This window comes from Pongo abelii, chromosome 19 (assembly GCF_028885655.2).
Source record: "Pongo abelii isolate AG06213 chromosome 19, NHGRI_mPonAbe1-v2.0_pri, whole genome shotgun sequence".
Classification (NCBI taxonomy): Eukaryota; Metazoa; Chordata; class Mammalia; order Primates; family Hominidae; genus Pongo; species Pongo abelii.
In genome coordinates this window covers 83,863,860-83,888,050 of record NC_072004.2, presented here as the reverse complement: position 1 = coordinate 83,888,050, position 24,191 = coordinate 83,863,860, and the positions used below count along the sequence as shown (strand labels likewise).

Below are 24,191 nucleotides of genomic sequence, written 5' to 3'. Positions count from 1 at the left end.
CCTTAACTGTTGTGGCCCTACTGCAGCACAGGGCTCCCCACTTCATTCACTGTCTCTCCTGCTTCAAGTTGTTTCTTCCCTGTGGATGAAGAACGAGGAGATCACACACAGAAATGGGAAAATATCTGGGTAAAAACGTTCAAAGAATAGCACAAAATGGTTTGGGACTTCCAAATAAGACTCTCAGGAAAGTAGGCTATAGCTCTACCTCAAAACCCACCACCTCCTATAACGAAGGACTGGTTTTCCAACGGCCTATATACAAATTTTGCTGCACTCTACAAACAGAAAGCAATAGGCTTGAATTTCACCATGATATGTGGTACATCTACCTTATTATTTACTTATCTTTCAACCTTCCATTACTTTTTGATTAATAACAAAATTAAGACTCATTTCTCAAAAATATCAGAAAACCAACCATTTCATTCTTACTCAAGTTCTTCCAACGTGTTCATTTTGAACTGTTTACATCCCATGAAATAAAGTCTCTTGACTCTGAGAACTTTTCAAGTTACTACTGACAGCAAACTAAAAAATGAACAGGAACTGTACAGCATGTAAACTGATGGAAAGAGGCATTTGGAAGAATTCGTTTTAGCCTTCTCAAAAGTCAGGAAGACAATATGAGTTTGCATATTACAAAAAAAATAGTCATTCTCTTACGAGTTAGTTTTATGTTCCATAAAGTCACCACAAACACTGCATTGGCAAATACTGAACATTGCTCCTAGGGGAAATACAGGGTTAGGTTGTTGGGAGTCTCTAGTTACATTTTTATCGACCGATCAATACATAATCTTGCTGTGTGTGTGTTTTATGTTAAGGCATGTTAGAGACACTTTATTTAATATATACTGATTCATTAACATTGTACTCATGGCAAACAGCACTGTAACCCAGACCTAAAAGAAACATCCAATATACATAGTTTCTACATATGGCACAACACAGCCTTCTTGCACTTAGGAACTCTAGTCAGCACTTCATCACTACACTTAGGGGCTTTTTAATAGTGAAATCACCAACAAAAAAAAAAATAGAAAAATGCAAAAAAAAAAAAAGAAAAAGAAAAAAAAACCCAAGAAAAGGACACTTATTCACAGTATGAGAGATGAAACAAAGCTGAGCATCCCTTTGTTCCACCTCAGTTGGGAACATGCGTGTTGGGAGGCTCAAACTTTTCACTTCCCTGCTCATGTCTGCAAAAGCCCTGTGACTAGTGATTTTGGGGTTACAAATAAAGTTTAGCAAGTAGGCAAATTACAAATACAGAATCCATGAATGATAAGGATCAACAGTTAACTCATTTGAGATTAACAAAGATTAAAAAAAGCTCTCCATCTAGTGGCAACCTTTAAAATCACACAGCTACTTAAGCAAAATTGGCAGAACTTTCACAAAATGAAAAAATCTTACTCAGTGGTTTTGGTTTTAGGTGTAGTCAAGATGAAGTCACAGCTCTGAACTTATGTCAAGAAACAAATGTTAGCAGTACATGTACATAACAATGCTGCTTTCTATGTAAAAATCACATAGCATAAGAAGGAAGAGATTTAAGAAATTCACATAGCTACAGCCTTTACTGATAGCTATTATAATAATACCTTTGGGAGACGGGCACGCTGGCTCACACCTGTAACGCTAGCACTTTGGGAGGCTAAGGTGGGCAGATTGTCTGAGCTTAGGAGTTCGAGACCAGCCTGGGCTACATGGCAAAACCCCACCTCTACTAAAAATACAAAAAACTAGCTGGGTGTGATGGCACACATCTGTAGTCCCAGCTATTCCAGAGGCTGAAGTACAAGAATCACTTGAATCTGGGAGGCAGAGAGGCTGCAGTGATCATGCCACTTCACTCTAGCCTGGGCGACAGAGTGAGACCATCTTAGATAGACAGATCGATAAACAGACAAATAGATAGATAAAAACGTACCTTTGGGGACAAATTAAATGGTTATCTAGCCATTGCTTCTTGATGTTGTCTTAGCCCATCTAAACATACACTACCAGGGCCTAACATAAGTACAAAAGGTTCAGCTATTATTTGTGGTTGGAGATAAAGTAGTATTAAGAAAACTGACATGCTACTTCAATTTTTAAATGTCAATATTTAAATCATTAAAAAATAAAAGAAACAAAAAAAAGAGTCTACTTGGGCCACTGTTTAGAGAGAATTCAACTATAACCAGGACTGTCAACCCAGAGAAATTTTCTTTAGTTATATTCTATTGTGACTCTAAAGGTTCCAAAATCCAGAGGACGGGGGGGAAGGGATTACTGAATCTAGAAAAGGTACACATGTTCAAAGCAACACAATTTAAAGAATGCTCTTCTAACATACAACGTATCTCCAATTTCACTGGATGTGAAGAAATACCAATACACTAATGAATATAACTTAATCATCTCACTCCTCAGAAATCTAAGAGCATCAGAAATAAGACTTTATATATGCAAAATATAAAAGTATCCCTAAGTAGCATTAAATGTATATATTAAATTTAAACCAAAGAGTATGCTAATATAGAAATGATGTTTCCCCATTAAGTCTGGGAAAGTTCCAAGGCCACAGAACCAATCTGTCTTCAATCAAAAGGAAATCTTTAGCTTTTGACTGAATTTTTTCTTTCCATGACTAAGTAAATAAATCTGCTACATCTCAATTACCCTTTAAGCAAGATTTTGAGATCCACTCTTTGACAAACTGAAAAGCACTGAAAATAAACATTGCTCTTTCAAAACACCGATGCCATAATTTACTTTCCCCCTTTCCATTTTTGCCCACCAGAGCAGACTTTCGGGGAAGGACAGAGAAAGAAAGGAGAAAGGGAAGAAAAACTGATTCATTTAAGAATTTAAATTATTTCATCTCTTTTTATTACTTGACCTACCATTAAGACAATCTATAACAAAAAAAGTATATTAGCACACATGGTATAATCAGACTGGTAATCAGGAAGCAATACAAAACGGTCCTTTGGCCATCTATACTTTCTAGAGCAGTAAATCTCATAAATTCACTTACCAAGCCCAGGAATAATGACTTTTAAAGCCTTGAATATCAACTAAGACAAATTATGCCAATTCTGATTTCTCACATATACTTAGATTACACAAAGATAAAGCTTTAGATGTGATCACTGTTTAATGTAGACTTATCTTTAAAGTTTTTAATTAAAAACTACAGAAGGGAGTAAACAGCAAGCCAAATGATTTAAGAGTAAAACTCACTCAGAAAGCATTATATGTATCTAAATATACATGAGCATGATTATATACATACGTGAAACTGCAATTTTATGGCATTCTAAGTAACTCATTTAAGTACGTTTTGGCATTTAAACAAAGATCAAATCAAGCTTTAAGCTTGTAAGAACATAATTTTCATTTTTAATTTTTTAAATATAAAAAGGTAGCTAAACACAAAGTACAGATCAGAAACCCTCATTTAATATAGATTATTTTGGAAATTAAAAAATTTGTAACAAGGTGGCTTTCTTACCCACCCTAAAATGTAAATAAAACCTCTTCCCCAGATTTATACTTCATACTTGGTAACAACCTAAAAGTTTTTCAAATCTATGAAAAAAATCTACCATGACCAATTTAAATTACCTGGGAAAGGGCAGGAGAGGGGTTCAATAATCAGAGTCAGTCAGTTGCACACAGATGGAAAAATGCTTGCAGTCACTCCCAAATATAACCCTACATTACCTTATATATAAATCACAACGAAAATAAAAGTGCCTACATTACAGAACTGTGAAATTTTGTTTAAAAAAATAATAAAAATAAACTGTTGGGTATCATCGGAATAATGTAACACATAAGGCTGGAAAATACTGAAATACAGTTAAGACTCAATACACAAGTTTACTTTAAAAAAGAAAAGAAAGAAAAGTTTGCCAGAGAAATAAATGCTAGATAGGAAAGCAGGACTTTCAGCAGGATAGCCTTTTAGACCAATTTGAAGCAACACAGACACATTATACCCTACCATCAACCCACCAGAAATTCTAGCTGAATAAAAAGGAAGGGAAAAAAGACTAAACCAAAGTAAAAAACTTCTTCCAAAATCTCATGCCCCAGTGAATCTCACGGGGAAAATTCCCGACACTGAACTTTGTCCGCCTGACATTTCTCCCTTTAGCAGCATCACCTCTATTTCTCTGTTAGGACATTTGCTCCATCTGTATCTAGTCACAGCAAATCCAATCTCCTGGAATCAGTTTAATGAGCAGAGGAGATTATACTGGAGTCAGCTGAAGGACATACTTTAACCAAAAGCTCTAAATTAACAACCAAGAATGTAGACCTCAAATTCTTATTCTCAATTCAGCATCTGATCAATTATTTGGCACTAGCTGGATAAAGGTCTAATCGGAATTTGTGAGCCGAGGCAGATGTGGTTAAATACTAACCGATATTTGCAGTCTATGAGTTAGTTTCAAACTTAAAAGGCAGGTATAGATAGCCATACTTAAAAGTATTTCAGAATTGGAAAAGAAACATTAATAACAAGATATAAATAAAACCAGGCAGATTAGCTTGGCAAACAAAAATTCTGGAAAAAAAAAAATTGAACCAATCATATCCCATTGATAATTAGCAAAAATGGGCATTTTTCCACCCTTAAACTAGTTTAATTACAGGCAGATGTCTTTCTACTATACTAAGATTTTCTATATCCATTTTCCCTAATCTTCAGAGTTTAATGAGAAACCATTTATTCTACAAAGAAATACAGCATATATGGCCACAGTCTAAATATGCTTATAACTGGAAAATTATGTCACTTAAAAAAAAAATCTTGCACTGTTACATCATTACTCTATGGTAATTCAATAGGTGCTGGGATCTGCCCTCACCAAAAAGCATGGCACTCACTGCCCAGGGTGAATACTAACACTGCACAAAGAGAAGCAGTAACAGCAAAGTCTCCATAGAACTCTTTCTATTTATTTAACTGTGTATGAGCATTTAGTTAATGCTCCAAATTGAAAATGGTGCAATAAAAGCAACTTTCAATATATAAACAGACGGGAAGCTGCGATGCCAGTGGCCACTTGGCGCTGCAAGTAGGGAAAATAAAGCAGTCTGCATGAGTGAAGCATGGATTGGGGAGAGGAGAAAAGGGAGGCACAGAAGGCAGATTTCAGACAGACAGTGACACAAAACTGTTGTACTGCTGGATGTTTCGTTTGAGGATGTCTGAGCATGGGCCAAGAACACGTTCAAATCTAGGTCGGTCCAGCTTAACGCACTTCAAGGGGCCACGAGCAACGACTGTGGCAGCACGAGGACGATTCATCAGTAGCGCAATTTCACCTGGAGAAAGCAAAGAGGGTAACAGGCTAACTTCTATGAAAAACATTTCCTTAAAGCAGTGCACTTCTGAGAAAGAAGACAATAGATATGAGACAATCAGTAATTTCATTAAATGAGTAAAGATCAAAATCTCACACCTTCTCTCTCAGAGCCAAAAAAGACTGCAATTAGAAAATAAAATTCAGGAGAAGACAAAATTATGGAAGACTACAATATCTCACTGAGAGGTGACTTAAAAAAACCATGTATTTATTGTGAGGGAATTCATACATACCAAAATAATCAGAAGGCCCCAATCTTCCCACTTCAACAAACTCTTCATTTTCTGACCGACGTTGTAGCACAGCAGCTGACCCCTATAATAAAATCACCAAAAAGCTAAACAAACAAACACTCTCAAACCCAGGGTGGCATCTTAAACATCCTATGCAATTTTAGCTACCTTGCAAATATGTGTGCATATGATAAAAAATGACTTTAAAGTTAGTCACCACATGAGCTTCAATTTCTATTTTACCAGCATCTTCTGCTAGCGAGGTTCTTCGTATCAAGCTAAGGTGCTTAAAGGGTGCAGACTTGGGTTAGCAAACTGTAGATGAAGGGCTAAATCCAAGCTCACTGTCTCTTTCACAAATACAACTTTACTGAAATACCACATACATTCATTTACATATTATTTGTGGCTGCTTTTGCACTATGACAAGAGTTGAGTCTTTGCAAATGAAACCCTATGGTCCACAAAGCTTAACTTACTTACCACCTGGCCCTTTACAGTCTCCTGACCCCTGATTTAAATAAAATCAATTCGCAACTGTGGAGCCACATTCATAGAAATCTGCCATTTGGATCTGCTTAGCAAGAGTATCTGCTATACATTTCCATGGAATGTGGAGATATACAAACACAGTAATTTTTCAAATTTAAATAATTACCTTTAATCCTTATTTGCCAAATAGCCCAAACACTTGCATTTTAACAAGGATAGTGCAGAATCATCACAGTTTGTTATGTTAAATGGTTTTTAGAATTTGGCTTTTCATGTCTAGGGCCCTTCAAGAATTCTGACTCAAATTCATTTAAAAATGTAGTGACCTGGCAGAAAACCAAACAACAGCATTTCAAAGTAAAAGATAATTTTACAATAAAATGGTCAGGTATTCTTAAAAACTAAAGCTATAGTTCAGAATTAGCCCACTCTTTCCCTCTTAAGAGTGTACAACTTTTTAAAGTATTAAATTCTGAGTTCTTTACCTCTAAAATAATGAAGAACTCATCCCCTGGTTCTCCCTGCACCACAATCTTCTGCCCATCTTCAAACTGCACTGGTTCCAATGCATCAGCTACCGTAAGACGTTCCCACTTGTCCAGAGACTCTGAAAGACAAGAATCAAAATAATTGCTCTGTATTATTTGGTGCTGTTATAAAGGTAAAAAGAAAGTATAAAGAGATTCAACCAAATAGCCATGCTCATTCAACATTATAGTAGTGTCTCAGATTAAACATGGTACCTGTCTTCAATTACCTCTAGTCTGAGCAGGATTCTCATACTGCCTGCAGATAGCCCTTACATCCTTACTTCAGTAGCCCAGTGGCTAGGTTAATTTATACCAAATGTACCCAATGGCAAGGGAATAAGACAATGTAATCCTTAAGTATTCCTGAAGATTGCCATCAATGCAAATCAAACCTACAACTACAATACTCAAAAGTCATAGTTTCCCCATCCATATCATTCCAAAGTTTCATAGAAATAATTTAATCTATTTAAATTTTTGGTTTACTTTATGAAAAAGAACTAGAAAATAACTTTTATTCCCAAAGGCCAAACTACGATCCAAAACACAAAGCATATGTAACCAATTCAAAGAAAAGACAAAGAAGAGGTGAAAAATTCACTGTAATAAACAATGACAGAAGCCTGTTACCTTATAAAAATCCCCATTCCCCCTTCATGAAGAACAAGTTCTAACATCTCCAAGTCCACAAAACAAAATGCACAAAAGAATATCTTCAATTAATCTGCTTTACTCTAAATTTCAACAAACTTCTGGCATGTTTTCAGAGGATGCCAGCAAATGATACCTAATCTTTCCACAGAGGAAATGTATTGTTGGAAGTACTCACTTTTCTGAACCAATCAACTCAATGATGGAACAAGAGAGACCAAAGTCGCAGAGGAAATAACTGTGAATGTCCACAGTCAGAAGGACTTTCAGCCCTTCTGTCTTTTCAGGGGGAATGAGTAGCAATTATACTTTCAGAAGGCTTTTCCCAAGTCCATCCAATTCTAATTCAGGGGTATCTCATATACTAGCAAAGTCAACACACTTTACAACTCACCTAAAATAGAGACTTTACTAAGGAATTCCTCATACATCTTCCGCTTTCTCAGTGTGCTTCCCTAAAAATAAAAATAACAAAAGTGACATCCCCAAGACGTGTAATTATCACCACATAATGCTATGGAATAATAAATATTAAGTTTCAAATAAATTTTAAAACCAGAAAGTCAAAGCTTGTTGCTGCTTTTAATGAGGAAAGCTTAATTTTAACTAATTCATTTTTATTTTACAGGTAATGAATGATAGGACATTCTTGTGATTTTTATTTTCTGCCAATATTATGCCCAATTCCTAGCATTTGCAACCAGTATGCTGACATATTTCACAAAGCATTTCCCAACTTCCAAATACAGTCGAAATACCAGTTTATACCTGAGCCTATCACTCAAGATATTTTTCCACACACTTTAAACCAATGTCCAACTTCCATGTTTACTCTCAAACTGATTTTGTGCCACTGCCAACCCAATTTATCTCTGAAAATATTTTCTAACAAAAGTAATCTAGGTCTTCATTTACAACCCAATAATCCTAGTGTTCTTCCTGTTCAATGCTGATATTTAAATGCAGATTCCTCCATTAGTTTTGGCTTCTCGCCTATACAACTGACATGTCTTTATTCTATAAAAAAGGACCATACCCTCCCCTACCCAGCTATATAGATATTTGACCCCATATCTACAGTTCCAATTCCTGTCCACAAAGCCAATGCATTGTGAGGCCCTAATTTCCTTTCAGGCCCACTATGAGAAAGTAAAATATTTTATTTCAAACCAATAGTTCCAGGTCCTACCTCTTCCTTCTTTGACAATGAGATAAAGCTGTAAACATTCTATGTTTCCTTTTACTAATAGTATTCCTGTAGAGGAAATGCAGAACTAACTGTATGGTCAATTTCTTCTCCAACAGACTGTCATATCACTTCAAAACCAATCTTTCTAAAATTTAGACTTATCTTTGCCATAAGCGTTTTTTTGTGTTTTTTTTTTTAAGGTTCAGGGGTACATGTGCAGGTTATATAGGTAAACTGGGTGTCACAGGGGTTTGGTGTTCAGGTAATTTTGGTGCCCAGGTAATAAGTAAAGTACACCACAGGTATTTTTCCTGATCCTCTCCCTCTTCCCACCCTCCACCCTCAAGCAGGCCCCAGTGTTTGTTGTTTCCTTTCTAGTATCCATGTGTTCTCATTGCTTAGCTCCCAAGTGTAAGTGAGAACATGCGGTTTGGTTTTCTGTTCCTGTGTTATTTTGCTTAGAAAAATGACCTCCAGCTCTATCTATGTTGCTGCGAAGGACAAGACTATCTATCCAATCTAATCTATCTATATATCCCAAATGCAGAAAAATTTCAAAGTACATCAGACTGTACATTTTCAAATGGTCAGATGGACACTGCACAAATTTAAGAAAACCATTGAAAATGACCAATTCATTGGCTGGGACTTAAATATCCAAAGCTATCCTATAAATTTATCACAACGTTCTCAAAAAATCTGACTATCACCAGAATGTTCCAATGGTTTTAGTATTCTGTTTATTCCTTTAACGAGAGGGGACATAACATACATATACATTACTGATAACCCACTTTCACAGGTTAGGGAAGCTGATTATTTCTGAATGGCCCCAAATAACTTTAAGCACTTAAAAGCAGCATCTATCATGCTGTAATGGGTATAATTAGGTAAATTAAGATGTGCCTACCAGCAAACGGATAGATTTCCAAACATGAGATGACCAGCACATACATACCAGATCTTGTTTCCCAAGGTTTTGTTCTAAAATATCACTCCCTAAAATGGCATAATGAATAATGCTAAGCTGGGCTTAATGCAAAGTATTTGCTCATTAAAAGAAAGAAATATTCGCTCATTAAAAGAATGAAATATTCGCTCATTAAAAGAAAGAAATATTCTCTTTTTAATCTGGTAATATTCAAACATTAGTTACGTAGATGAGAATTCTAAATCACACTCTCAAACACCATGGTCTCTTACCATGAGGATTCTTCTATAGCTGTCTCGGTCGATGCCCCACAATTTCACATTTGTCTTTGCTTTGACAGTGGCTGCTCTAGGTGTTCCATAAATCAAGGCAAGTTCTCCAAAGCTCCCTCCTTCCCCAACACTGGTTGCCCATTCATTGTTGACATAGACCTAAAGTGCAAGTAACATCAAAAAAGTTTATTTTCTAGATACAAACACATAAATGTTAAAAACCCTCAAACCTTTTTAAAAGGTCACAATCCTGAACTTTGTTTTAAAAAACAGAATATATTATCTTTGCAGTACACAACAGAGAAGAATAGGTGATTTCTGATGAGTTAAACGAGTTAAGAGTGTCTATAATTTACCTGATTTAATTATCTGATAAGAAAAAAGCACTCTGTAACAATGTAAGGGGAAAAGGTCGCCTAAGCACTAATACCAGTCATAGATACTTAGAGAACCGTGCTGAGCACTATGCTAAACATTTTACTTGCATTAGGTCACTGAATTTTCTAATAATCCTAAAAGATCAATGCTATTATTGTCCCCATTTCATTTGTGAATAAGAAAGCTGTATTAATTTTGCTAGCTAATGGCTGGGTCTAGAATCTCTTTTTTTTTTGTTTTTTTTTTTTTGTTTTTTGTTTTTAAGAGATGAGGTTTCACTTTGTTGCCCTGGCTAGTCTTGAACTCCTGGGCTCAAGCAACCCTCTTGCCTCCATCTCCCAAAGTGCTGGGATTATAGGCACGGGCCACTGCGCCCAGCTACACACACTTCTTCACCACCACTCCAGCAAAAGTTCTGAACAGAAAATTACCTTTAAAGAGTTTCTCTGTGTCATAAAAATACTTGGCAAAAGGTATTAATAAAATCTGACATACAAGGGATATAATGACCCTTCAAAATCACTATTCTTATTGCTCAGAAGCAATCAATACATTGGCTTTTAAGATCAACATATTTTTGATATTGGTAAATCTTACATCCGTCTCTCCTTGATCAATCACATAGAAGTTATCCCCTTCATCACCTAAAAGAGGGTAAAAAAGTTAGAAGCATATTCCAAACTAAAGAAAGAAATTTTCAAAATTATTACAAAATAATAAACTTATTTTATAGTGGTACTGTGAGAGTGTGTTACAAACTAACACAATCTTTCAGGGGAAAGAAAATCAAGCAACATATTTTAAAAGTCATAGAATTAATCAAAAATTTTTTAGTCATCTCATGGTGAAGAATACCTCTGAAAAAAATTCTTAAAAGCTACATATGTGTACAGTTATTAATTGCTATGGCATTTATAACAAGGACATTAGAAACAACTCAAATAGTTAATAACAAATTATCAGGCTGCCACAAAATGAAAATATATACCAACTCATAAAATGTCAAGAATAAATAAGAAAATATAAAGAGGAAGATAGTCAAAAAGTTAGATCCATGTTAGTCTATGTAGGCAAAGTAAGAATCTATAGAAGTCCTAGAACCTTTTTAATAGATAGGGCTATACAATGAAGAATGTAGGTGTTTCATTTATTTCTTACTTTAAAAGTGATTAATAATATAAAGAACATGAGAGATATATATGATTCTGCAATTCTATACGACATTCAAGGTAAGACAATGTAGGCATTTCCTTTAAATTATAAACAAAACTATATCAAAAATATTAGTTCCCAATACAAAGTGTTCTGTCCATCTCAGAAAACTTTAATTTAAAAGAAATAGAAAAATCCAACAGTATAACAGAAAAAAAAAAAAAAAAAAGTGGTAGGATCAAAGAGGAAAACAAACTTCAATAAAACAAAACCAAAAAAATCCTCCAGTCTCGCCTCCTCTCCCGTAACAATACTGCATGCTCCAGAGGCCCTTACCTTGCTGAATCACAGTCTCTCCTGCGATAAAGGAGACCGAAAACATGGCATCAAAAATATCACTGCAAAGAGAGAAGGCCTCGTGTTACATTTCACATGTCTCTTCCATGAATTTCAAACATTAAGCTTAGAATTAAAGACCCCGGACTGTCATCTGGTGAACAATTACTAAGAGCTCTAAAACTTGCAACAAGTGTTGAAAATAATTTGGGATCACACCCTTACTTGAAAAAATAGTGTTAAGAAAGAGCCTGTTCCTACCTTCTCTCATTATCATCAAGATGTGAAAACAGCACATTCTTTTCAATGGCTTTGGCTAAAGCAGCCATTGTCTTGTAATCTTTTGGTATAACCTAGAAAAGAATTGAAGGTCAGATGACAATTCCATAAACCAAAAACATTTCATGTTTGCAACCTGCGCTTCAATTAAATATCAAGCCACATTATGGTATTTAAACAAGACTGCTTTGAGTTAAATATTTTCACTACAACACATTTGTACTATCTTTGATCCATAAACTACTCAACAAATATTGACTAATTAATCCCCTTGCCTACAGCCAGGCCTAAATATAAAGTCTGGTACTTGGTTCCCAGTTAACAACTAAAGAAATAAATCAAAACACCCTGACCAAGGTCATTATTCTGAGGCAAAACTAAGTATTTTATAATAATTAGTCATTTTAAAAATCTGTGATCTGTTAGTTTCACAAGCCTCAAGTGCCAGGACAATTCTGTTCCCCTTTAAGGCTAAAAGCATAACTCAAAATAGCCTGGCTCTGAGGAAGAGGAGAATACAGGACAAATGAGGCTCGTAGAATAAAAGGTTAAAAGCCACAACATTTAATAGGATAGCAAAAAACGGACATCACGATTCAAGAGAAAAAGCAATACTGCCCACCTCCTTCTACTGCAAAACAACTGCAAGGAAATAAAAAACCCCAAAATGCAATTATTCACCAGTTTATAATCACTATTAGTTATTTCCTCTGACAGCATGCTATTACAGAAACCTGTTTTCCAGTACCCAAAGAATTGTACAGGATGGATGAAGTTCCACCCTGTTTTGTATTTTACGATTCACTCATCAAAGTAGACTAGATGACCACCAAGTGGGTCCCAAAAGCATCCCCCTGATGTTCAAATATCAAAACTACCTTTCTAACATATGATGCGGCATCTTCCTCTGTGTAGACCTCAGCACTGATAGCACCTCGTCGCCTCCTACCTTTAACCACTGGGTTGGGTGGAGGAGGAGAAATCTCATCTTCCCTTGAGTCTGTACGAGTGCCTGCTTTCTGCAGATTCTGAATCTGTTTTGCCTCCTCCTGAAAGAAATTACGAGTTTGCAAAATGAGATCCTTCGGCATGTAAAGCTGGCATTCTCATGTTCCAATGATAGTCTATCTCAGTCACTTCCAATCTCTTCTTCCATTAACCATGTAAGTTAAGAGGAAAACCCCAATTCCAAAGGGGAAAAAAAACCAGAGAGTAACACTTGAAAAGGAACACTCTCAACAGAATGTACCTCAGATGATAACAGATGCTATCCTTTATTAATGGGCAAAAGCCATTAGTACAAGCCATTAGTACTCACATAACATGTGAGTAACAAATCAGATATTCATTAATGTCTTGACAACAATTATCTGTGATGCACACAACAGTAACACACTGCAAGACAAAATCCTGAAAATTGGGTTTTTTTGGATGCTACTGCAGATAGCAAGAGACCCTCCCACCAAAAGAAATGTTATCAGGAAAAACAATTCAAGCCCAACATAGTGATCCAAGAATGTCTAGATTACTGAGTTATTTCATTAACTCAATAAGCCATTTTCTGGATCTGCCAGGCCAAGACCTACACTAGGCAACAGGAAATTAAAAACAAATAGGAGAGGGTCCTGAGCCTGTGAAATTCACATTCTAGTTTGATCCCAGATAAAAACAAATAATGAAATGATGTGATGGTAACCACGAATTTAAACGAGATCATATCTATAATACTTCTCCCAGCAGAGCTAGGATCATTCTTTGTAATCAAGGTTTAAACTTGAAGTTAAAAGACAAAAAGAGTTTACTTGCTTTAAAAAACTACTTATTGAACCAAATCAAATAAAACCTAAGATACACTATTAAACATTCTTTTTTCACATCTAGAGCCTTAAAAACAAATTCCTCTCAGATCTAAAGAATTAGTTGTTGTGCCTGAAGTAAAAGGGAAAAAATAAGTGTTATCTTCTACTTTCTCATTCATTTGACCCATTATTTCTTTTTTATATATAAATTTGTAAGTGCCCATATATTAATCTCAAGAACACTGGCAGCATTCAAGAAAAGCAATGGTGTGGGAGGGAGACCTTTCATTATTATGCCCTTTTGTACCTGCACAACTTTGAAATATGTGAATATGTAACCTACTTTTTAAAATATGGTTTTTAGAAAACTCATTTCATGTTAATTCTGTTTGTACCAATAACCAGTAAGGTTTTCTCATTTCATATTAACACACAGCTATAAAACGCAAGTCTCTCTCAAGTTTAAAGTTTAACAGTAAATGACTGGGTAGAGTGGCTTACGCCTATAACCCCAACCCTTTGGGAGGCCGAAGGGAGCGGATCACTTGAGTCCAGGAGGTCGAGACCCACCTAGGCAACATTGTAAAACCTCGTCTCTACAAAAACACATAAAAATTAGTTGGGCGTGGTGGCACACACCTGTACTCCCAGCTACTTGGGAAGCTGAGGCAGGAGGATCACCTGAGCCTGGAAGGTAGAGACTGCAGTGAGCCATGATCACACCACTGCACTCAGGCCTGGGCAATAGAGTGAGATCCTGTCTCAAAAAATAGGCCAGGCATGGTGGCTCACACCTGTAATCCCAACACTTTGGGAGGCCAAGGCGGGCAGATCCCAAGGTCAGGAGTTCAAGACCAGACTGGCCATTATGGTGAAACCCCGTCTCTACTAAAATACAAAAATTAGCCAGGCATGGTGGCAGCCACCTGTAGTCCCAGCTACTCAGGAGGCTGTGGCAGGAGAATCGCTTCAACGCAGGAGGCGGAGGTTGCAGTGAGCCGAGATTGCACCACTGCAGTCCAGCCTGGGTAACAGAGCGAGACTCTGTCTCAAAAAAATAATAATAAAGTAAAACACACCCACACACACACACACACACACAGTTTAAGAGTATAAATGAAATCACAAATTCTTCCCCCCAAATTTGTCACTGACATTTCACAAAAATTTCAGGAAAAATTTCACAAATAACATTTCACTTGGGACTACATTCTACTTCACTGACTTTTTAAGATTAATTTTGAAGTAACAAAAACATTCTGATTTTAGCACTGTCTCATGGATTCTAGTGAGTCTTTTAAAAACAGCAATCTGAATATAACCTAATCTGACGACTCAGAGCCGTTACTCAGATCATGAATTTTCTAGTATATACTATGATATATTTTTATATCCTTTCTCTTGCTGTTGTCATCCTTCTGTCAGTCTCCTTCCTCCTCAGCTCTTTAAGTGAGGTGATGAATAACCTAAATACCTTGACGTGATCATTACACATTCTGTGCATGTAAATTATCACATGTACTCCATAAAAACATACAAATGTTATATATCAATAAAAAATTAAAAATTAGAAAAAACCTCTCAGTCTACTCAGTGGTTAATTATGTTCTTGACTCTGAGGTTCAAATTCTGCATTCAGTTTTGCATTGAATTCTGCACTATCTTCTTGACTCTTAGGTTCAAATTCTGCCCCCACTACTAACCTACTATGTTTTCACGATTATTTGTTCCCTCCCTGCTTCTGTCACTCTTCCCCGTGGGTAAAGTATACTTCCCACCCCACTGACTTAAGGCTTGGCTACAGGACTTGCTCTGGCCATGGAATGTAAGTGGACATGCCATACCATGGTTGCCTGTGTGGTTTGGCTCTGTCCACCTTGAGCTTCTGCCCTCCCTCTGCTTTGAGAACAGCATGCCCTATATAGGGCTGCTCCTTCTGCTCAGCCCCAGAACAAGATACGTGGTGTCAAGAACACAAGACAGGCTGATACCAGAAGAACTGCACATGACTGGTCTGTTGTAGTAACCACTGAAATTTGGGGGTTGTATGTTGCTCCAGCAAAAGCTGATGACTACAGTCTATAACCACAGCCACATTACTTAATTTCTCTCAGTTTTACTGCTATGTCTGTAAAATGCTGATAATCACATACCTCATACATTTGAAATAACGAGTATGTATGTACATAAAGTGCTTCACACAGTACCTGACACAGCAGACACAAGGTCACAGTTATTTTAATTCCTCTTATCTAAGGTTCTAATAAATACAAGAGTAAAAGAAGACTCAAATTCCAGATGACTGAATTAAAATGCAGAAGCTTTCAAAAGACCAACTGTCAAGAGTTTTTGGTACATTTCTTTTGGAGTAGTTGAAGGTAACAGAAACACAACCCCCCAGTAATGAGGAAGGTGATGAGAATATGACTGTATTTTCAGACTGATATGGTTTGGCTGTGTCCCCACCCAAATCTTGTCTTGAATTATAGTTCCCATAATCCCCACGTATTGCGGGAAGGACCTGGTGGGAGGTAATTTAATCACACGGGTGGTTACCTCCATACTGTTCTGGTGATAGTGAGCTCTCATGAGATCTGATGGTTTTGAGGGGCTTTTCCCCCTTTTGCTTGACCCTTCTCCTTGCTGCTGCCATGTGAAGAAGAATGTGTTTGCTTCCCCTTCTGCCATGATTGTAGCTTCCTGAGGCCTGCCCAGCCATGAGGATCTGTGAGTCAAACCACTTTCCTTTATAAATTACCCAGTCTTGGGCATGTCTTTTATTAGCAACATGAGAACAGACTAATACAGTAAACTGGTACCACAGAGCATGGGGTGCTGCTACAAGGATACCCAAAAACATAGAAGCAACTTTGGAACTGGGTAACAGGAAGAGGGTGGAACAGTCTGGAGGGCTCAGAAGAAGACAGGAAAATGTGGGAAAGTTTGGAACTTCCTAGAGACTTGGAGGGCTCAGAAGACAGAAAGATGTGGGAAAGGTTGGAACTTCCTAGAGACTTCTTGTACGGCTTTGACCAAAATGCTGATAGTAATATGGACAATGAAGTCCAGGCTGAGGTGGTCTCAGATGGAGATGAGGAACTTGAGAACTGGAGTAAAGGTGACTCTTGCTATGCAAAGAGACTGGCAGTATCTTGGCCCTGCCCTAGAAATCTGTGGAACTTTGAACTTGAGAGAAATGATTTAGGGTATCTGGTGGAAGAAATTTCTAAGCAGCAAAGCATTCAAGAGGAAGCAGAGTTTGAAAAGTTTGCAGCCTGACAAAGCAATAGAAAAGAAAATCCCATTTTCTGGGGAGAAATTCAAGCCTGCTGCAGAAATTCACGTCGTAACAAGAAGCCAAACGTTAATCACCAAGACAATGGGGAAAATGTCTCCAGGGCATGTCACAGACCTTCAGGACAGCCCCTCCCATCATAGGCCCAGAGGCCTAGGAGGGGAAAATGGTCTCCTAGGTCATGCCCTAGGGCTCCTGTACTATGCAGCCTCAGGACATGGTACCCTGCGTTCCAGTTGCTTCAGCTCCAGTCTTGGCTAAAAGGGGCCAAGGTACAGCTCTGGCCATTACTTCAGAGAGTGCAAGCCCCAAGCCCTGGTGGCTGGGCTTACAAGTGGTGCTGGGCCTATGGGTGCACAGAAGTCAAGAACTGAGGTTTGGGAACCTCCCCCTAGATTTCAGAAGATGTACAGAAATGCCTGGATGCCCAGACAGAAGTTTGCTGCAGGGGCGTGGCCCCCCTGGAGAACCTCTGCCAGGGCAGCGCGGAAGGGAAATGTGGGGTCGTTTGGAGCCCCCACACCAAGTCCCCACTGCAGCACTGCCTAGTGGAGCCATAAGAAGAGGGCCACTATCCTCTAGACTCCAGAATGGTAGATCCACCAACAGACTGCATCATGCACCTGGAAAAGCAGCAGACACTCAATGCCTGCCCATGGAGGCAGCCAGGAGGGGGGCTGTACCCTGCAAAGCCACAGGGGCGGAGCTGCCCAAGGCCACGGGAGCCCACCTCTTGCATCAGTGTGCCCTGAATGTGAGACATGGAGTCAAAGGAGATCCTTTTGGAACTTTAAGATTTAATTACTGCCTCGTTGGATTTCAGATATGCACAGGGTCTATAGTCCCCTTGTTTTGACCAAGTTCTCCCATTTGGAATGGCTGTATCTACCCAATGCCCCTAGGAAATAACTAACTTGCTTCTGATTTTACAGGCTCATAGGTGGAAGGGACTTGCCTTGCCTCAGATGAGACTTTGGACTTGAACTTTTGAGTTAATGGTGGAATGAACTGAGACTCTGAGGGACCGTTGGAAAGGCATGACTGTGTTTCAAAATGTGAAAACATGAGATTTGGGAGGGGTCAGAGGTGGAATGATACGGTTTGGCTGTGTCCACACCCAAATCTCATCTTGAATTGTAGTTCCCATAATCCCTATGTGTCCTGAGAGGGACCTGGTGGGAGGTAACTTCATCATGGCGGGGGGGTTACCCTCATGCTGTTACCACGATAGTGAGTGAGTCCTCACGATAGCTGACGGTTTTATAAGGGACTTTTCCTATTTGGCTCTGTACTTCTCCTTGCTGCTGCCATGTGAAGAGGACGTGTTTGCTTCTCCTTCTGCCATGATTGTAATTTTCCTGAGGCCTCCTCAGCCATGCTGAATTGTGAGTCAATTAAACCTCTTTCCTTTATGAATTACCCAGCCTCAGTATGTCTTTTTTAGCAGCATGACAACAGACTAATATACTAACATACAAATTAACACCTAATACACAGAACTATGACCCACTAACAAGTTGAAAATCTAATTACTTAAAGGTCCAGGTATCTATATTCAATCCTGGAAGGAATGTATACATGTGAACAAAGACCCTTGAATTACAGCAAAAACCATGTTGAACTGTGACTTTAATTATTAAAAGTTAAAGAAGCTGAAACACATTAAATCTAAAAATTCCATCTGCAAAGAAACCATTTTAATAATTATTTATTGTTTTCCACCTTTGTTAGTCTTTAAACAGTACTGTGGCAACTACAAGCTTTGAAACTAGCATCACACATTCAACACTCCCTATAAAAAGATACACACTTAATGTCTCACCAACTTAATCCTCTCATTTGATGGTTTCTATTGATGTCCAAAGAAGAGGGATCACCTTACAGTGACCCATTTCAAAACCGGATCTCCAGGAACGCACTTGACTTCAAAACAAGCTACATCTATGACCTGGCTCTACAATACTTCCATGATTTGGAAACTGCATAAATAAGAGAAAGCCAGAATATCTACTACAATGCCAAGACAGTAAAGCAACATTCACAGTGACTAGTTTTTTTTTTTCTTTTAATTATTCTGATCATGGTACTAAATACAAATTTTAACAATCAGTTTTTAAAGAAAATAGAAAATACCTGATCATTGAGCTACCCAAATACTTTTTAAAGCTTAGTACAGATTCTTTTACTAATAAAACTATACTGATTATAAGAAACTATAAAAACCAATGGAAAATAATGCAAATTATTTCAATTATACAATTAGAAATGAATCATTTCTTTTGGTATATGATTCATTTCAATTGATTCATAATCATTATGAACCACCTCATAACTTCCACATGCACAAGAAAATCAGTAAGTTTATCTCACTGATTTACAGAAGCGAATCACATAAACTATTCAAAATATTTGGTAACCCAGACTTTTTCATTCATCGTTTCTTGAGGGAGATGAATTGAAGCATTCAATTGAAGCATTCATTTGCTTCAATCATCCCTGATGTAAAATTATCACTTTGCCTAGAAAAACATATGCCATATACGTAGGTCACAATGACTTACACGCAAGGAGGAAGAGCAAAAAAGAATAAAAATTGGATTATTTTTTTCAAAGCGCAACAAGTCCTGACCAATAATATGGAGTAAAATTTTTGAGGAACATCAATCTCAGTATCTCTACAGTAATTCATCAGATATACTCTACACTAAAACCGAATCTAATTGAAAATTTCTGATATATCAGTCACAAGCTAGATTCATGTTTCATTACACTAGTTTTAAAAGTGGGATAAGATTTACTACGCTTACTTGCTTTGTTCAAAACGGGAGGAGCATTAACTGCCTTCAGGAACTATAGAATTTCTTATTCATAGAACTACTTCTGATCAGTTTTATCTGTTATAGTTCTACACACTAATTTAAAAAGTTACAAAGAATTGTTTGGAAACCGTTTATTAGCCAAGTACAGTTAGCATATAGGTTCGTTTTTCTGATAAATTCTACTAATTAAGAATTTTTAAATTACTACAAATGCCTTAACTGTATTTCTTATTTGAAATTCTGTTTTAGACTTTTTATTTAGTCAGATTCCTTTTCTTCCAAAAAATACAAATTACTAACATTCCAGTTATTAAATGTAACAACTGTCACAATCACCTCATCATCTCCCCACATTTATTTTTACCTTCTCCAACCTCTCAAAGTACTCCCTGAGGAATGCCATGGGTCTCTCAGGCCGAGCAGTGCACAACTGCACAATAGAATCTTTCAGCAGTGCTTGAATGTTATGCTTCTGGACGTAGAGTTCACATTCTCGAAGGCTGCGTGCCTCCTCGCTGGCGGCGGTACTGCCAGACTCCATGGTTCTCTGCGACAAAAAAAACACACATATGCTTGTATAACTATAAAGCAAAATGCCAATCTGGCATTTAACTTGCTAAATTCATTAGGCAACTGATTCATAGGAATTTTTTTCTAAGTAGATTTTGTTTTTAAACAGGGAAGTGGGGACTAGGGAATAAAATATGTACAGAACTAGCATTATTCCAAGTAAATGTTTCATTTAGTTCAGGATCTGTGCTCTGTAGGCAACAGTGAGAGTCGATAACCTCAGCTCCTGGGAGGAAGTATGAGCCACTATCCTCTGCGGAGGCGGGTGCTGAAGTCAGGCCTTTAAGGGAATTTCATTCAGTGCTCCCTCAAAAGAAATCATGATGACGTGGGAAGTAGGTAAACGGTAAACAGGACAGAATTACCAGGGCACACAAGTCAACTGTAAGCGAAAGCAAGTCAGCACAATGAAGAATATCTGACATTCCCTATACGTAACTTCTATCTCATGGGAGTATCCTAACGTCACAAAGCAAACCACTGGATTGAGGATCTGATTGGCCAACTACTAGCGTAATCAAAATTTTTAAAAACACACAAGAAAATTCAGATGAGTTTTAAAAGCAACCTTTATTCCAGAATCGTTTGCCAGATTCCACCCCTAAATGATAATACACTAGTGGCAAAGAAGGAAAATCCTTAGTTGGGGGAGGGGAGAATTCTTACCACATAAACTCTAAAACATTCGGAAAGAAAATTGTCAAAATATTTTCCTCATCTTGACAGGAGAATGTTAAAACACTTAAGTTTCAAACTTGCATGAAGATTCAATAGATAAATTGCATTTAATGGATTACATGTAATGGATAAATTGCATTTAATGGATTTTAGAGGATTCAAATTATGGTAACTTTATGTAAAGTAAAGCAAACAGAGATAATAATGAGCAGCTAACCTTACCCTAGAATTAGAAGTTTAGTAATTTAACAACAGGGTCATATACTGTTTTCCTTCCAACTCCTAATTACTAAGAGTAGAAGACAAGAGTGTGTTCCCCTCCACTCGGCAACTGAATTCAATACTAATCAGACTTTTCCAATTATAATGCATTGTAAACTATTGAGATGAAACTGTAAATTTAAAAGAACTTATAGAAAGAATTAGCAGAGTAAAGAGCTATTCTAAAGTGCTACACTGTTACTCATTTTGTTTTGACAACTTTCACCATAAAGGTCAACAACAAGTAGACTAATTAACAGACCATTAGAAAGTTTGTGGCTCCAAGACAAGCACATAAATTAGAAGCCATGGAAAAATAATCATGCTACTTTAAACAGGCAAAAACAAAAAAAACAAAAAACGCGCATTTACTTCAGGATAGATTTATACAAGCCACTTCTCCAGGTCAGGCAATCATATGAACTGAAAATCCACTTCAGTAGAATTGTCTGCATTTCAAATAATACTTAAAGGCCACCAAGAACAATCATAAATCAGATCTTTCATGCTTCAAAGCATTGTCATATTTCAAGAACATTCAACTGATCAATCATTCTAAGATCAGGTCTTTGGCTGGTAGAGATGAGAGAACCGGGCCTAAGGAGTGAAACTGTGTTTTTGTTTGAAACAATTAACGTATTACAAAAACCAAAAAGATAGCCACTGGTAATAAGACAGTATACGAACAGAAATGTACCAAGATTAATGCAGTCACCATGTAAATCCCTGAATAACCAGACTTCACAGTCTTAATATTTTTAATCGAGTTACCTGGATTCTCCATGTGTACTTATTTGTAAAGTCCAACAACCTAGCCTTCCCTCCCCACACACAATTATTTAACTGCTTTAAAACTTTCGCTGCATTGTCTCTACGTAAAACAAAACACTCAGATTCATTCTTTTGAAAATTCAGTTGTGACAAAATTGTTTCGAAAGGATTACGTTCTGGGAAATAAATAAAAACACTTTGAGAAACTGTTCCTGATTCAGACCGCACCCCCTTAGACCAGCCAAGTTACGGCTCCCCTAGGGTCATCTTGAGGAAGTGTTTGCTTTCCTCGCTCTGCTAAAAAGACGGATCTCTTGGGAATCTCTCAAGGAGTAGGACGGTCGTCACCACAGGCTCTGAGCTGAAGGGGTTAATAGGTACCGTGTATTTTCTAGAAGAAGGACAGGAAAATGCCCTTCACTTCACGTAGGCCACGGTCATGACCACAAAATGAAGGGAAGCCGAGACTTCAAGCTACGCCAGTCGGAAGGCCACAGTGGTGGCGAGGCGGCCTCAGGAGAAAAAATTGGGAAAGGGAGAGAGGTGAAAGGGGAGAAAAGGAAATTCAGGAGCCCGACTAAGACCGTCGTGTTGGGGGAAAGATCACCCCCGCTATGGAGAGGAAAGGCTATTGCTAGCAATGACGAGTCGTCAAAAGTGGAGAGGAAAACTGCCGGCTTACAAGAAGAGCCAGAACCGGCGGACGAGACGATGGCGGACCCCAGTAAAATAGAGCCGTTGTCCTTCAGGAAATGGGGGAGGGTGAGCGAGGAGGCCGCGGCGCGCGGGGGCGAAGGCGGCCGGGGAGGGCCGCGGAGGGGCCAGGGCCCCAGGCGCCGTGGGGTGGAGGCAGCGAGCGCGAGCAGGGCGGCTGGGGAGCCCCGCACCAAAGCCGACGCCCAGACGGCCTTGGGGATGCAGACTCGGAGCCGGGGGCGTGAGGCCTGCGGAGAGGCGCCCGCCGGGCCGGGGAGGGGCAGGGGGTGCGGCCGTCCCCCTGCAGGTCGCTCCCCGTGACGCCATTTTGGATCGGTCCAGCTCCCGCAAACCGGCTGCGAAGCGACGAAGCTCACCTCGCCTGAGCCCCCGGCCGACCCCACTCACCTGGGGACGGGAGGCGGCGGGCTCGCGGCTGCGGGTGCGAGGTGGCGGCGTACCGAGCTCCCTCAGCGATTTGCTCCCAGCCCCACTCCACTCTGCGATAGCGGCTAGGCGACAGCTTCACAGGAAACGGCCTAGCCGCAGCCAATCAGCGTTCGGCTACTGACGTCAATGCGCCTCGCTCTGGCCAAAACCGTCGCCTTAGCAACCTTAAGGGCGCAGCAGCCCCAGTTCCTCCCCCGTCGCTTTTGGAAGGACCCTCACTCTGCAGTTGTTCGCCTTCCGCCATTCTTTCCATCTTACTCGTCCCTTATCCACAGCAGTTTCCTCACGCCCGCCACTTCTCCTTTCCGCAGTCTCCCTAGCCCGGTTCTCTCCTCCTTCCTGCTCACCTGCCCCTCCTTACCTGTCCCTCTCTGGGTGTCTTGGGTCGCCTTTGTTCCTCCTTCGCTCTCTCTCCGCGCAGCTATCGTGCGCTTCCCTCTCGTCCCTCGGCTCCCGTCCACCCCACTCTCCCTCCGGCCTCCCTCGACGCCTCTGCCTTTTCTCCCTCCTTTCCACCCCCTCCCCGGCCGACCCACGTGGGGTGTCTCGGATGACAGGTGGGCGACTCCTCCCCGCAGCCCCTGCAAGGGAGGGCCCCGGGCCGGGGCGGGGAGAGTCCTGTCGCTGCCAGCCCCCGGAGGAGGTGGCGGCCCCCGCAGATCTGCAGCAGCTGCGCCGCGGGGCCGAGCGCGGGCGGATGGCCGGGATGCGCTCTCCGGGCCACGCATCCTGTGCCCGGCCAGCGCCGCCCGGGCCCCGGGCTCAGGTCCGTCATCCGGTCCAGGAAACCTGAGCCCTGCCGAGTCTCCGCTGGGCCGCTCTCCCCGCCGGGGGTGCTGTCGTCTGTGCAGGCAACACCGTCCCTGTGGAAACCAGGCACTGGAAAGGACTTTGCAGGGTCCAAGAGGAGGCCTGAGTCCTTCTAGAACCTGAAGTGCCCCCCCATCACTCCTGACCTCACAGAGGGAGAAGTGCAGAGCGTGCAGATTGTCACAAACGCCCTGTGACCCAACAAGAAATCGCAGCTGTCCATACAA

The 24,191-nt window shown here is 39.4% G+C and overlaps 1 protein-coding gene across 4 annotated transcripts; it reads right to left on the bottom strand.

Annotated features, from left to right (window-relative positions):
* Positions 1–2,857: 2,857 nt before the first annotated feature.
* On the bottom strand, positions 2,858–23,651 carry PRKAR1A (protein kinase cAMP-dependent type I regulatory subunit alpha). 4 transcript variants are annotated; one of them, XM_009236651.3, is made up of 11 exons: positions 23,516–23,651; positions 20,093–20,275; positions 12,694–12,864; positions 11,798–11,889; positions 11,537–11,598; positions 10,646–10,692; positions 9,671–9,829; positions 7,673–7,733; positions 6,583–6,704; positions 5,606–5,687; positions 2,858–5,331 (listed from the first exon to the last, which is right to left on the bottom strand). In XM_009236651.3, the coding sequence occupies exons 2-11, from the start codon at positions 20,267–20,269 to the stop codon at positions 5,159–5,161; spliced, it is 1,146 nt and encodes a 381-aa protein (XP_009234926.1). In that variant the 5' UTR covers positions 20,270–20,275; positions 23,516–23,651; the 3' UTR covers positions 2,858–5,158.
* Positions 23,652–24,191: the final 540 nt, after the last annotated feature.